The sequence below is a fragment of the Homalodisca vitripennis genome, chromosome 8 (genome assembly GCF_021130785.1).
Source record: "Homalodisca vitripennis isolate AUS2020 chromosome 8, UT_GWSS_2.1, whole genome shotgun sequence".
NCBI lineage: Eukaryota > Metazoa > Arthropoda > Insecta > Hemiptera > Cicadellidae > Homalodisca > Homalodisca vitripennis.
Genome location: NC_060214.1, coordinates 88664826 through 88681413, shown reverse-complemented (window position 1 = coordinate 88681413; position 16588 = coordinate 88664826). Strand labels below are relative to the sequence as shown.

General features: G+C 32.3%; 1 protein-coding gene across 1 annotated transcript; it reads right to left on the bottom strand.

Moving 5' to 3' along the window:
• Nucleotides 1-649: 649 nt before the first annotated feature.
• LOC124367732 (DNA repair protein RAD51 homolog 4-like) lies at nucleotides 650-16331 on the bottom strand. Its single transcript, XM_046824810.1, has 4 exons — nucleotides 16292-16331; nucleotides 11100-11310; nucleotides 2405-2588; nucleotides 650-1338 (listed from the first exon to the last, which is right to left on the bottom strand). Exons 2-4 carry the CDS (start codon nucleotides 11271-11273, stop codon nucleotides 1013-1015), a joined length of 684 nt encoding a protein of 227 aa, XP_046680766.1. The 5' UTR covers nucleotides 11274-11310; nucleotides 16292-16331; the 3' UTR covers nucleotides 650-1012.
• Between the last annotated feature and the right edge of the window lie 257 nt (nucleotides 16332-16588).

Below are 16588 nucleotides of genomic sequence, written 5' to 3'. Positions count from 1 at the left end.
TCAATGCTTTAAAATCTTCAGGATTAATACTCTTTAGTCAGCTATAGACGTTTCATTGAGTTTTGTTAATCTGGTAAAACTGAAACCGATGTATCAGTTTAGCCACATGTAGTGTAAATGGAAACTATGGATTTCACAATAAAATGTTGTAAATGTGACAGTTCAGTGAATCACTTTTAATCATGAATACAGATTATTTTTCAAATGCAACTTTTGTTATGAATGGATAACTGATGAAAAATAAGGTAAATTTTTATTTTGTATAAAATTACAGTTCAATTAATACCATGTTTATATTCCCTCAGTGAAAGTATTTACCAGTCAATTGGGATAGGATCGGCTACAGATATATCTTCACGTCTTTCAAAAAGAAGGAGGAAACCGAGAAAAGAACCTTTGTTGATTGATTTCATGAAAGAATTTAATAACAGTCACCACTCTCTCACTAAAATTGTGACTTTTCACAATAATAATATCAAAGTAAATGAAAATCTCATTTTTTGACACATGTTCGGTTCACTATGCTGAAACTTGATTGAAAATTAATTAATTTATTCATAGAGATTTTAATATTACATGACAAGAGTCTTATAAATCTACGTCTTTAAATTACTTCAGCTTTTTTACTTATTTAAAATACTATTTACAAGTAAAAGCGTCACAATTAATTACATGATAATAACGCTGAATCTTAGCTATATAGTGTTGCATATGAAATATCTGCTTTGTTCCCAAATTTGCCATGGTTAACTAAGAAATCAGTATAGCTGTTATCACATTGAGCATGTAGTATTGTGTCTTGTGTGCATGACAAAGATTTCCAAAAGAGAAATATGAAAGCTGGAATGATAAAGGCACTTAAAGTTGATTACACAACAATGAAATAAGTAACAAATACAAAAGCTGTGACATTCAGTTGAAACCACCATCATGGCGATACACTAAAAAAACAATGAATTAGTTCACGAGACTGGTATTATCACTAATTGTTCAAAATAAAGACATTTCCATCTCACACAACTCCATTTTCCGATACACAAACGACACAGGAGGCTCCCGTCTGTAGGTAGGTACTCTTGGTGACCCTTATCAGTCTCTGAGCTGCTTCGCTGTTGAGTTTGCTGACAAGAAGTCGCATGTTGGGTGCATGCAGCCAATACTTGCCCAGCATCGGACGAACATCACTCGTTATTGCATCCCTGTTATCCTCTGCTCCCTCGTTATCACAAACCTCTGCCTCTACAAAGGTGGAGGCCAGGTTGACAACAATGAACAGTATGTGGTATTCTGTGGCCATCACTTTCATCATGCTCATCATGTTATTAAGAAGCCCAAAACCTGGGACAGACAGACAGTTCTTTAAAGGTTAGATATTTTGTTTCATCACAAGTCGTTTTACATATTAGACTTTTATTTCATTATTTATGCACTACTAGGGATTTGTAGAAGATTTTAAATGGGACATTTGGATACCTTGAACCTTGGCAGATAATTTTTTAAAGGAATTGATAATTTGTCGGGTCAAATACTAGACTTTGTATTTAATTATTTCCACACTACCATAGAAGATATAAATTGAAACATTGGAATTTCTATATTGTAAAATAAACTATCAGAAAATTTTCAAGAAATGTAATGGTGTCAAGTTTACAATAAAATAGATTAAATTCTTAATTTACAATATCAAGGTGAAGAACTGTTGTGGGCTGGTCATTCCACAAGCCAGTTTTACAGATGTCTTTAAAGTATTGTTCCTTGTAGGCGTTTCAGGTTCTTTGGTTCTCTACAGAAAATTAAAATTAAATATAATGTGCAAGAAAATTTCCCTTCAAATTTAGTGGTCATTTAACCATTTGCTGTAGATGGCACTTGCATTGAAATTAATAGTTTAAAGGATACTGGGTTTCTTAAAAAACATTTTAAAAGTAAAGTGTTGGGTTTAAAAATAAGAAAAAAGAATTTAAATATATATGAATATTAAATTTACATGGATACATGGTGTGAAGTTTCATTAAGATCAGGTATGTATCTTAAGTATATCACAGTCACAGTTATTTTATTCTTTCTGAAGATAAACTCCTATCTACATATCTTTCTCTGTGGTTATACCAATGCCAATCTATAAGTCAAACTAAAAGAATTATATACATTTCAGTCCTTTGTATCTGTAAACTACAATAAAAAATTATTTTGGAGGGGGCTGATAAACTGGGTAATTTTGGAGGTATAAAATACCCTCCAAAAACTGGGATTTGTGAAGCTTACCCCAAGACATTGTTGACCTTTAAAACCTCATAAATGTGTTCTAGCTAGTAGGTCCAATTTTTGTCTTTAAAAATTTCGGAGAGTTGGGGGCTTGAGGCTGCCCCTTATATACGCACACAACTTGTATATAACAACTGACCTTGGTTGGTATCACTGGCCATGAAGGGGAAGTAGAGAGGTGGGACTGAATCCACTATGACCACTCGTGGAGGTATGCTCTCATCCTCACCCAGGCAGCTCTTGAGGTGATGAAGGAAACGTAAGAGCTCATAAATATCACTAATCCTTGTCACTTGGATCCTCTCCAAGGCAGCTGCACACTCCTGAACCACAAATTAAATTAATTTATTAAAATAAAACTATATTGCTCACATTCTTCAAAGCCTGAACAATTTTATATACAGGGTGTATATTATGTCTGGAAACACCCAAATATATCCTTTAATAATTTAAATATAAATTTGAAACCTCTTACAATCGTGATAGAGATTGGGCATCTACTTTTTGGAACAATGTTTTGTTATGTCACACCAACGGGGGACGTCCTGCCGAGGGTATCGTGAATATTCTTAATGGAAGCCTATACCTTGTGATACATAATTTTAAAGGTAATAGCTTACTGAATTGAATGCCACAAACCGCATCTCAAGGGAATTATTCTATCAGAAAATAGAGCATTTTTAGTATTGAAAATTTACTGATGTTCAACAATGTAATTTTAACATGGTTCTTGCCACAAAATGTGTTACACTAATTTTTTAGCATTTTTTAAATGTTCAATTAAAATAAAATAAACAATTTATTTTTTAAGCTGGTTTCATTAGTACAAATTTACCAGTTTTTATTACAATGAATAAAACTTATGAGTCACTTTCTCTGATTACTTATGAATCTGTACTTGGTGTTTTCCAGTCAGCAGGAAGGTTTAAAGAGACAAAGGTCACTAGCCTATGAGAAACATTATTGTGTTATTAATCATCTGGTCTACAGGTTTCAGTTTGTTGAGCATGGAGCTTTCACTAGACAGGTCTAAGCTTGGGAATTACAAATGGACAAAGGTCATATCATTCCTGTCGAGTTAATCAGTGTCTCTGAAGCATTGCTGTCAACAAGTTATCTAATTACAGTAGTTCAGTTTTTATTTGGCATTTTAATGGAATTGTCTGAAAGAGAACGAATTACTCTGTTGATGATGCGAGGATATGGCGATCGTCAAAGATCTTATCGGGAAGTTTGTAATTTGTTTAATGACACTTTCCCAGAAAGGAATCCCATAAGTGTTTCAACAATATCAAAAACTATTGAGCGTTTTGAAATGACAGGGAGTGTACGTAATCGGCCAAAGTCGGGTAGGATACAATCTGCAACAGATGAAGAACATGCACTAGATGTTTTGCAAACATTTATTGAAGACCCACATACATCGCTCAGAAAAGCTGCACAGCAACATGATATGCACCCTATGTCTGTGAGTAAGATTTTGAAAATTAATAAATACAAACCATTTAAAGTTCATTTAGTCCAACAGTTAAGTGAGGATGATTACGACAGAAGAGTTGAGTTTTGTGAACCTGTGATGCGCAAATGTGATGACAATAGAGATTTTCTGACCAACATACTATTTTCTGATGAGGCAACTTTTTTCCTAAATGGCAATGTTAACAGGCACAATTGCCGTTACTGGGCTAGTGAAAACCCACATTGGATTACTGAGTCCCATTCACAGCAACCACAAAAAACTGAACGTATGGTGTGGAATTTTAGGTAACAAAATTGTTGGACCCTTTTTCATCAATGGAAATTTAAATGCCGAACTTTACTACAATATGCTCCAAAATGAAATAATCCCAGCTATTCAAATTGCATCAGGAGAATACTTTGATAATGTATGGTTTCAGCAGGATGGTGCTCCACCCCATTATGGGAGACAGGTAAGAGAGTATTTGGATTTAAGGTTTCCTCATAAATGGATTGGTCGAAGAGGAGAAATCGAATGGCCTCCAAGATCTCCGGATTTGTCACCAATCGATTATTTCCTATGGGGTCATTTAAAATCCAATGTTTATAGAAGAAAGCCTCATCATTTGGAAGACCTAAGAAACAGGATTATAGAGGAGATTGCTTTGATAACTGAAGAAATGTTAGGCAACTCTGTCGAATCATTTTACACAAGATTGGCTCATTGTCAAACCGTAGAAGGAACACAGTTCGAACAATTGCTTTGACACCAAATGCAGGTAAAACGTTTGTTGTAAGACTTTTCTAACAGCATACATTATTTTTTATTTGTAATAAGAAATCAATAACATAAGTATTTCCATAATTGTACTGTAATAAAAACTGGCAAATTTGTGCTAATACTGTAGAACCAGCTTAAAATGAAATTTTTGTTTTATTTAATTGAACATTTAAAAAAATGCTAAAAAATTAGTGTAACACATTTTGTGGCAAGAACCATGTTAAAATTACATTGTTGAACATCAGTAAATTTTCAATACTAAAAATGCTCTATTTTCTGATAGAATAATTCCCTTGAGATGCGGTTTGTGGCATTCAATTCAGTAAGCTATTACCTTTAAAATTATGTATCACAAGGTATAGGCTTCCATTAAGAATATTCACGATACCCTCGGCAGGACGTCCCCCGTTGGTGTGACATAACAAAACATTGTTCCAAAAAGTAGATGCCCAATCTCTATCACGATTGTAAGAGGTTTCAAATTTATATTTAAAATATTAAAGGATATATTTGGGTGTTTCCAGACATAATATACACCCTGTATATATATATATATATTTATATTTATAGTTTTTACTTTAAAAACAACCTTGAGTTCTTCCCAACCCCCACCTCCCCATTAGAACAATGTTCTCATGTACTTTTACAGCCTTATTTTTAATCGTAGCATCATGGGATACTCACATTAAAGGGAAGATGAATATGTTTCTAAGCGCTTTTTAGTTTCTTGTTAATGTGTATACTTTTTGAGAATCTATATAATGAAATACAACAATGTTGCAAAATACTTTGCACTGAAAAATGTTTTTCGGTGTTGTTGAGTAAAATTGTTTATTGGCCACAAAATATTTTAAGCAAATACATAGACAGGTTGTAAAAATGTATTTATTACTAGTTAAAAAAATCACTTCAATGCATTGACTCATTAAAAACGCTTTTACAAAATAAAATTTATTACTTAACAAGAACTTGTGTAGTTTTTGATAAAAGAAGAGTCAAATGTTTTCATTTTAATTGAAAACTTATTCATTAACCTAGACATAATATAGAACAATTTTTTTTTAACTTTTTATTGGTGTATGTTGAGGTAAATTTATAAAATGACTATTTCTAGTATTGTAAGAGTGGATTTCTGTTTTCATTATTTCTAAGGTATAGTAAGCGCTCTACGATATATAAAGACAAGGCAGGGTGAAAATCTTAAGATATCTAAAGCACTGCACAATGGACAAGCCTTCCTGCTCCGGCAATAACACAGATAGCCTTCTCCTGCATTATAAATACCTCTTCAGCAAGGGAGGCTCTGCCCTATACAACAAGTCCATAGATAATATGTGCTTGGAAGATACCAAAATAGGCCGTGTGAATGCCATCCTAGTATAATTCACCACAAAGGCGTTTTAAGCATAAATGCTTTGACTGAGTTTGCTTTTGAACCCAAATATATACTGATACCAACAGTGTTGGGTCAAAGGTTAAGTTCAAAAATTTTGAATTTTCTATTAGTTGTTTTGAGTTTTCTTTCAAACCAAAAAGTACTGTAACAGTTTTTGTTAGTATTTAGTATCAATTCATTAGCAGTCAACCAATTTTTGAATAATTTTTTTATTTAATTTTGCTTGTGCCAATGCTAGACTACTACTGGGTTGTTAATGATTATAGTGTCATCGGCATAGAGGACAACATCCACAGGTACACACTTACTTATCATAATATATAGTATTTATTATAATAACAATTAGAGGGCAAAGTACTGACCCATGTGGGACACTACAATTTACATCTAGGCTGCTTTATTCTTTATTACTAACTACATATTGTTTGTGATTCCTCAGACAACTTTGGAAGATGTTTAAAAGGCCCTTAAAACTTTATGGTGCTGAAGTTTATTTACTAAAAGCTCATGAGATAAAGGCCTTGCTGAGTTTGCAAAAAGTAACAGTAGCAAGTTACTTTTCCTCAAAGCAGCCTAGATTCTATTCAATCCATTTCATTAACATGTTGACTGCGGCATATGCCTTGCATACGAAAGTAAAAAAAAGTTTTTTTTAAAGTAAATTGAGCGTAGTTGTCACGTTCAGTATAGACCAGCAGTGAAGATTTTTAGGTATTGTACAGAGATTTGTTTCAAACCAAATTGTAAACTACAAATAAACTTGTTAGACATGTAGTGCATGAGCTGTTTGCCAATTATAATTTCCATTACCTTAGACAAAACATAAACAATTGCAATAGGCCTATAGTTGTTAAGTTGATCTTGTTTACCTTTATTTATAAAACAGGAAAATCACCTTTGTAACTTTCAAAATGTTTGGAAATTTACCTTGAGACAAACATTTATTAATTAAGACAGTAATATGTATCTTTAAATCGTGTATTTGAAAAACCAAAATGATCTTTACTTGATTTATTAGACAACTACCACACTTAGTACTTCAGTTTCAGAAAGCTTTAAAACAAAAACAATGTTGTTTTCTCAGGAATGTTCTTACAAGCTAAACAAGTCTAGAGCACAGTGAGTAACATTTTGGCTAGCCATAGTTTATTTGATTTTTCTTTTGTAACATTTACAAAATAGTTATAAATTTTATGAGGAGAATAAAATTGTAATTTGACCCAAACATTTAACTTGAGCTCTTGTTAGACTTATTTACAATATTTTTGTTTTGGTTTCTGAACTCTATTTTAAATATATTTTTCCCATCTTTGTTGCTTCTCTTATTTTGTACCTGTAATATGCTTTTAGCCTATTATGACTAGTATCAAAGAAACAACTGTTTTTATGGTTCATTTTTAGCTAATATGTAAAGAAAGTCAAGCCTGTTCTTTATCTCTCCAAGTTCAGAAGTGTACCCTCTGTAGGCCTATTAGGCTTTCTTTTATTCATTTACTTCAAAAAAAAAAAAAAAAAAAAAAAAAAAAAAGCCAACGTACAAAGATATACATACAAGATGGTTTTATATTAATACATGAAAAATGTAGATTCTAAGGCTAATAGCATAACAAATATAACCAATCCATACATTGGTTGAATACAAATGAAATAGATATAACACGGATAACGATACAATTAATAAATATATAAGGGATACAGCTAATCAAAAGATAAGTTAATACCCCTGGAGAACCTCGATAAGAAACCAAGCACATTGTTAGCCTAACTACAGATGTCATCGATGTGCTCAGAAAATCCAAGGTCACAGTGAAAGCAAAGACCAAAATCCTTTACGCTCTGGGATCACTGTAGGCCCATCTTTAAGCATCTGGGAATTCTCACAGTGTATGGCCAGTATGTCCTTGACTCCCTCCTTTACATACGGAACAACATAGATTCATTTGACAGAAGGAGCCAGGTGCATGATCACCGCACTCATGGGGCCTGCCAGCTGGATGTGCCTCGATGTAGGCTCGCTGTGACTCAGAGGAGCTTCCCTACTTCAGCTCTTAACCTTTTTAACACCCTGCCGGGAGTACGTGCGAAATCTTGAGCTTGGGAAGTTCAAGAAAAAACATCTGAGGGGCTGTTTGGTGGAGAGGCCAATTTATTCCCTAAAAGAATTGAACAGTGAGTTTTTTCTGCATCCACCGCCATTGTGATTTGTATATAGTTGTGTGATTTTATTTTGTATATAGTTATTGTAAATCCAGGCTGTCCTGGATCCCCTGTGAATACTCAGGCGCAGAAATTATAGAGACCCGCAGGTCATCGGCAAACTGCAGTGTACCAGAACCAACATTCTCGAGAAGGTCATTCACAAAGACATTGAAAAGGCAGGGGCCTAATAAGGAGCCCTTTGGATCACCTGCAGGTGGAGAGAAACCAGGTGACGTGCAGGAAGCAATTCTGACTGTAAGTTAGTTATCACTTAGATAGGATAATAGGGGATCAGCAACTCCTTAGGCTTCTGTTTGGGTTCCTTCTAGTTTATTTACAAAAACTAATGTCATAATAATATTTCCAAGTTATCATCACTGCTTTTGAAAGGAACATTTTAGACCAGCTTTCCATACAGTATTTAAAAAGATTCAAGGTTTTATCATTAATCTTAGACACATTTTTATAGACAATGCAAGTATTTTTATACAAATTTGAAATTAACTCTACATTATTTCATTCAAAAAGTTTAACATCTAACTGATCTTTAAAGAAGTGAAAACATTGTCCAAACAGCAGAAGTGTAGATGTATTATTCCATAATCTGCCATCATCAGTACTCAAGTTGGGCAACATTCTAAAAATGTCAATTGCATGGAACTTTGTTGAGTAGACTCCGTTCTTAATTTCATCCAGGTTGACTGTTGGCCTACAATCCAAGTATGTTTGGCACAGACAAAGTTGAATGAATATTGGACTTAGTTGAATTTATTTTGAGGTTTAGCTCATGAAACTGCTGAATTGAACTGTTGAGCTTAATGAGCGTCATCTTTATGAGTTCTCTTTTTGAACTCGCATTGAAACAAGAGTCCTATCATCATCGTACCTAACAAGTTATGACTTGGTGTACTGATGAACCAACATCATTATATATATTCAAATATATCAGTAAAAGTAGAAAACTAAGTATAGAGCCCTTGGGAACCCCATAATTCAGTCCCTTTCTTCTGATCGAACTTCTGGAATGCTCACAAATTGTGTTCTATCATTAAGGTACGATTTGAACCACTTGAGTGGCATTCATCATATCCTGTTCCAGTTTGTGAATAAGAGTGTGGTGATCAACACTGTCAAAGACTTTTGATGAGATGAAAAATACTCTTTTTAACTTTCAAAACCTTCTACTTCTGATCAAATGTCTGTGTCTATTGTCGATTTTCCACTTTGGAATCCGAATTGATTTGTAATAATTTTGGGTGGAGATAGGGTTGCCATTCTTAAAAACTGAGGTGACTGTTGCAATTTAAGAGATTAGGGAAATATTCCCGAGTGAAAAGAGAGATTGACTAAATGTTTAAGTGGTCCTAATAAATTTTTTAAGCAGACTTTCAGAGGCCACATTGAAACATAGTTTATGAGCCATTCGATTTTTTTATGGAAAGTCACTCTGACAATTCCCTCTGGGACTGGTGTCAGAGCCGTTGATGGATACTAGACTCAGTATTGGTAAAGGAGAAACGTGGGAATGAATTTGTTTAACTCATTAGCGGTATTCAAGGAATTGTTAATGTGTTTTATTTCCGACCAAGAAATTATTGTTCAATATTTTTAACCCTTTGGATACCCTCCTACTTCGACTCTTATAAGAAAAGTGGCTGACAATAGCTTTTTTCTGTTAGGGGAAATTACTCTATCAATTTCATAAAAGGCTAGAATAACTTATATGTATATACAATCTAAATTGGCTTTCTGCCCGCAGGCTTTTAAAAGTAAATTTTTTAAATTTATTTATACAAAACTTCTCTATAGATCCATTGTTATTTATTGTACAAAGTTTTGGTTGAGTAGTAATTCCTTTCCTTTTAATATAATTGCTAAATATATATCTCTTTCTGTTTTAATAGGAGAAAAGGCAAATAGGAGTGAGGTAGGCATCTTAAAGATGGTCTTTATGATGATCCCAATTCTGGAACTACCTAACTTATTAGATAATATCTATAGAGGGTGTTTTTATTGTATTACGTTATCTATTAATACGTATGTTGAAAATCCTAACCTTATAATTTTAGTATACAGTTATTGACTGTCAAATAACAAGAACTTAAGTGCAGATCTTCTAATTCATTTGATGGAAATGCTTACCAAGTTCATATTCAGTAATTCAAATGTGCAAGAGTTATAATATTCAGGGATTTGATTTAAATATTTTGCATGATGGTAATATTAAACAAAATTGTATTGATGTGTTTAAATTATTAAGCCTTATGTCAGATCTTTATTCACCAACACTTACAATACAAACCAATAAAAGCTGTATTGATAACTATTTCACTAATTTTTGATATCCTTTAATTTAGGCTAGTTGAAACTTCTCTCAAACCATTTGGATGATATTATAATTCTCTATTAGATTACAAAAAATATGTTTAAGTTTCAAAATATTTATAATTGCCTTAAACATTTGCAAGATGTATCTTGATAGTAACTGATATGCAGTCATTTTAAATAAATGAACAATATAAATATTTTATTTGAACTGTTAGAAAATTGCTGTTTGCTGCTTTTACACTGGAAACAAATAAACATTTCAGAGAGCCTTTATTTTTATGATAATGTAAAGATATATTGTAAATTAACATTTTAAAATGTGTTAAAATTCAATAGTAACAGTGGCAATTAAGAAATCTAAAAATAAAATCAAAGCAGTTTGAGTAATTCCAGCTAAAGAAAAGTTTGTACACAAATTAGACAACGTTATATAACAAAGTTACAATTATAATAACTATTACAATAAATTCTAGTTTCACATTTAAATGGGATATCATAATATCTCAATACGTTCATGGTAAGGCCCTACTGAGTTCCTTCATCCCAAGGAATATTCCAATCTCCTCCCCAAAATCGTTCAATGCTATTGTAGAAAATACTTTAAGTTAGTGCTTAATTCTATACTATCTAGCCCAACCATTTTCTTGTTATTTTAAGAACATCCAGACAAACCTCTTCAGGAATATTTTTATGTTTGATGATGCCGAGGACTCTCTGAGCCGAGAAGTCTCCTTTGGTATCGACGTAGTGAACAGACTGCTTTAACGCAGCTGCCACGTGGGCAGAGATGGTGAAACATAGTTGAGTCTTGCCGTCACCCGACAGGCCACACAACTCAATCACCATACCTGTCAGGAACCCTCCTTGAAGTAGTGTGTCAAGACTGCAAAAAACAATATTCTGAAACTACACTTCACACCCTCATACATAGTACAGGTCAAGGTATTGTGATGATAAAACAAGTGTAGTTTAAGTATTGAGTGGAATTATCATTTTTGAGACCTCCCAAAAAAATGTAAATATTTACGAGGGTTTTTTTTAAAGTAAATACTGTTTTGATATATAACAAAATCAAGTAAACTTGTAACAATGTTATTTTTATATGAAAGCCCACACTTTTATGTACTTGTCTACATAATTGCCATCAATATTAAGGCACTTATCATATATAAATATAGCCCTTTATATACTGTTGTAACAGAAGATTGACTGCCGCCTGATTTAACAGAGGGTGTAGCACGATCATTTTGACGTTATTGTCGATATTGCATTCAAGATGCTTCTTGTGAAAAAACAAACAAACAAAGGCAAGGACGTAGCCAGTGGGGGAGGGGAGTCCAAGGGATCCCCAAATTTTAAATTTTTTAAATTATTTTTAATAAACTATTATTATTATTTAAATAATTCAGTATTACCGACATGTACTGCTGAAAGATCTTTCTTAAGAAAGAAACGAGTCAAGAACTTTAAAATGAACAAAATGGGGCCTCACTCTCTGTCCAATCTGGGGAAAATACCTGTTGTTTGGACTCTCCAAATTTTTTCTTGGCTACGTTCTTGGTCACAGGGCGCTAAATTGAGGCTATTGGGGGACTATCAAATTCTCAATTCTGATAGTGAATTTCAACCGGTTTCACATCTTTAGTGCCAAGAAAACAAATAACAGCCGTACTTCATAGTTTGCGAGATTCTCAATAGACGGGGACATTTGACAGTGTGCAAGCGTTGGACACTGACCGCAATACTGCAGCGGCAGAATTTCAAAACTGTACTTGCTACAAATATATGCCTCGTATATAACTCAAATTCAAATAATGTTATTGTAAAGCTATACATCAATAAGCTATACATTAAGGTCAGTATTTAAAAAATAACAATTATTAGTATTACAAAATATAAATAAATAAAGTGTAAACTAACAACCAAGAAGAAATAGGTGGTATAAAATCAAATAATAAATTACCGAATATCATTAACAATCTAATTATTACCTATCAACAAGGGCTGCCAAAACCTACTAATTAAAATTAATATTATTTAATTAGAAAATTCTTCAATTATATAAAAAGGAATATAAAAGCTTACATGGGGTAGACTTTTAGCAACAATATGTCTGTTCAGTGTTTTATTACTGTACCATTCTGTTGTGGTAGAGTTGTAGTTAAGTATTTTAACTGTGTACTGAGCTACGGCATTTCGAAGATTCTGAGTGTTAAATGTAATTAATTTAGTTAAACTATATAAAGGTTATGATTATTTGAATTGTGGTTTGCATTAAAAGTAGCTTGCAGTGATCTACCAGGCAATATTTTGAGATTTGTCTGTTCTGGACAGTCAAGATCTCCTGTATACAATCTACAATCACCATAAATAAATTAAACCACATATAAATGGTACCGATTAAAAGTAATAAAAATATACAGATTTTATTTAACTTCGTATACAACCTCTGTCATTTCAACAAAAAATTGCTCTGGAGATCCTTCAGAAAGATAATCCACATGAGGCCTCCAGGTAAGTTGGTTATCAGTGATAGCTACCAGGAAATTAGTATGGGTGTTCTGTATGGTTTTTAAGCTTATTTTGTGATTTTAGATTGAAAATTATGTTTTATTTTTATACTGCAGGAACTCATTTAGACTGTGTAATTAAGAGGCTTTTTCTATGGTGTGTTTGCCGTTATTTTCTATAATATTTTTACTGACATTAACTCTTGGCATTACGCAGTGTTTGTGTGACAGTACCAAAAGTAGTAATCGTCAACATGATAGATCTAAATGGTTACATGCTATGTAAAGGGTTAATAATAAAAGTTGTGTCACCCGTGTAAAGTAATGTGGTTGCTTGAATTCAATGGGGTAGTGCAATTAAGTTGCAGAAACAGTACATGCCCAAGCACTGACCTCTGGTGAATTCTATATTCTGGTTTAGTATCCCCAAACCAGAACCCATCCTGATAAAACCTTTGGATGTTTGTAAGCACCAAGAGCCAAATAAATGGATAATATTGACGAAGTTTCACGTGTGGTTAGGATCTCTGAAGAACAAAACCATACTTCTTATTTTTAAATGTTATTAGAGTTTTAGCTGAAAAACATAAGTTTCAAGTTTTGTTTAGTCATAAATTTCTTTTAAAGAATGAGACAAAGAGGATATTTGTTGATATTTTATTACACGTGTGCCCATTAGATGCTTAATAAAGTGGTTAAATTTGTATTCTCTAAAAAATTTGTGTTCGTAATTTATAAGATTGAAGAATCTTCATTTTTGGCCAAATGGAGTTGAAACTATAATATAGACTAAACACATGGTATATCTAGGATTTGAGTTTGGGGTCAAACTAAGTTATAAATTAATTTTCCTGGTGGGTAGACCGATCTTGTTGTTTTGTAATATTATATATTAAAATTACTGAGTCACCTTTCCTGGTTTGTGCGAATGTGTTGTTCTGTGCGTTGGCATGGTTGGTACCTAATTATTCTGGATCCTCGGTGCATGTTTGAGATTTTTACATACAACTTGCTCTCTTGTCATGACTAGGGTTAAGTTCAATGCCATATATTGATTATTTTTGTGGATCTCTTAAGATTTTTTAAACGCCTGAAGAAGCATAAGCCTATAGATTTCGATCTTTAAAACATAGTGTTCTATTTTTTAAAAATTAACAATGGCAAATGTCTGAAAACCTGTCATATTTTCATCACTGGGTAGATAACACTATAGTAATAATGCAGCAGATTATGTAAATTGTAAGTTAGACTTTGAAATAGTACAAATATATGTTTGCAAACAATATTTATTTTAAGGGTAACAGCTGATAACTCACATTAAATACATAAAAAATCATAAAAGTTGCCTGATATATAATACAAAATCAATTAACTACGGATATAAATACCCAAATTTTAATTAATAAAATGGATGGTAGAGATAGTTTTACAGAGTGATCTAACATTGGAAAAGTTGGACGATCTGGGACAGAATCTGAGGTTGGGAGTGTAACCGATTAGAAATGCCCCTGGCCATCAGTGCAAGTTTTGGTAGACCCTGCACTTCAGAATAAAAAAAAAGAAAAACATGCCTCGAGATAGTACTTAAATTCAGATCATGTGAGTGCTAGTAAATGTAAACTTTAACTTTTTATATTTAAGTATGTATATATTTACTTATACAGTCTAATAACAAATTGTAGATACGGACAGAGTGGCTCTTTATAGTACCAAATCCCTAATTTAAGTATGTATATATTTACTTACTTATACAGTCTAATAACAAATTGTAGATACGGACAGAGTGGCTCTTTAATAGTACCAAATCCCTAATGAAGACACATTGGAATATTTTAAAGAAATCTTCTCAAGGACTAAAATACTCAGAAACAGATTTAGAAGCTCTCTAGTACTGATAGGTGTGACCCAAAGGCTCGAGAAAGAAAAGTTTACTTATCTACACGATTTGTCAGATTTATTGCATTTGAAGATGGTATAGAGGGGTTAAATTCATACTGTATTAAATTCATGCAAATCAGTGATGTAACTTAGATTTGAGAGGGAAGGAGTCTGATTGAATAGCACAGTAGACTGGGGTATGGAATAAATCTAAATGTAAATAAATTAGATAGGCCTAATTCAAAATAAACTGTAACTGCTCTATTTAAAAAAAAAATTGGGTAGTTGCATAGTTTATTTTTTAAATTTGTTGGGAAACCATGTTTGAATTAATGGTGGATACCGTATGTATTTGATTAAACATCTATTGTAACTTTTATTAAAGTAAAAATGAGTTTTAGGGGTTGAATTTATGCCAAATGTACTGAACAATTATTGTGTGTTGCAATTTAGTATATGTTTTTCAGGTGAAAGTATGTTGTTATTCATTCCAATATTCCGGCTGAGTTACCACAGGAACATTTTAATTGCTTTAGAAATATGAATGATACAATTTTGTTTTTTTTGGTTTGTTCAATTTGTAATACCGGATATTTAAGGTATTTATACAATTTTTCTAGCTTTATATATAATTGCTGCAATTAGAGAAATGCAAAAAGTGTTGCTAAATTCATCCCACTTTACTACCAGGTTTTTAAATATAATGACAATTAATTTTGTAATAAACTAGTTGTGCATAACATGAAAAAACTATGACAGTAAAAACATTTACAATTTAAAAATCTCTAAAACCACATAATGTAAAATAAGTTATTCCAACTTCTCTACATCAAAGTGTGTAGAAATACATATAAAGCACTATAAACCCATATATTTATATCTTTGAGAAAAATTAAATCTGACTTAATCAAAAGTTTGAGAACAAGCATCTAAGATTCTTTTTAAATACGATAATTTATTTTTATATTTGCATAAATGAATAGTATACCCTTGAAACATTTGAATATCCAACATAGTTTAAGTAAATAAAATAGTTAACTTTAACACTAATGTTGTATGGTGGATGTTTTACATGAAGTTCTCACATTTTTAGCAAGGAGAAACGTAATTTAATTTGTTCCTCCCAAATCATGACGAAATCAGTTACAAAAAGTAGGTTAAAATATCTAATAAAATTAATTTATTTTATTTGCTTAATTGTAGCTTGTAAAGGGTATTTTATACCTATAGTTTTCATGGTTGATGAATTGTTTATTGATGATCCTTCCTCAGTATCACAAGAAGTTAGTAACTAACTACAAAGCAAAAGAAATCCCTATTCTTCTAACATCATTATTGTCCAACATACATTAACTAGCGGTACCGGTATCTTAATTTTTAAAATTCCACTGATAGAAAGCACAAAAACAAAAACAAAATAAATGCAGTTTCTAACGCTAATAAAACATTCGGTACTCAATTGAAGAGCTCAAATACCTTTCAATCCCGGACGGTATCAAAGCAGAACTTGATAGTAAGTTTTTCATACGCAGACATTCCATGGATAGGAAGTGCAGACAAATTTGTGATAAGATTGTGTTTGACTTCTAATATTACCTGCAACAAATTATTGATTGTCAATTATATTAATTACTTTTATTTGATAGATTTTACGCACAGTTATAGTTCCTTAAAACAATTTCGTAATTTTATTTCAGTGTATTTAACACTCAAAATCTCTACTCGAATAACAAGTCTTAAAAATATATTTTACTTCCCCTTTCTAAAAGAAAC

Excerpts from the sequence above, each read along its gene's own strand:
- LOC124367732 (XM_046824810.1), bottom strand. The coding sequence starts at position 11,273 with ATGGTGATTGAGTTGTGTGGCCTGTCGGGTGACGGCAAGACTCAACTA. Across the intron at positions 2,589-11,099 it reads ATAAAAATATTCCTGAAGAG|GAGTGTGCAGCTGCCTTGGA; the intron begins GTTTGTCTGGAT and ends TTTGTGGTTCAG. Across the intron at positions 1,339-2,404 it reads GGCCAGTGATACCAACCAAG|GTTTTGGGCTTCTTAATAAC; the intron begins GTCAGTTGTTAT and ends TGTCTGTCCCAG.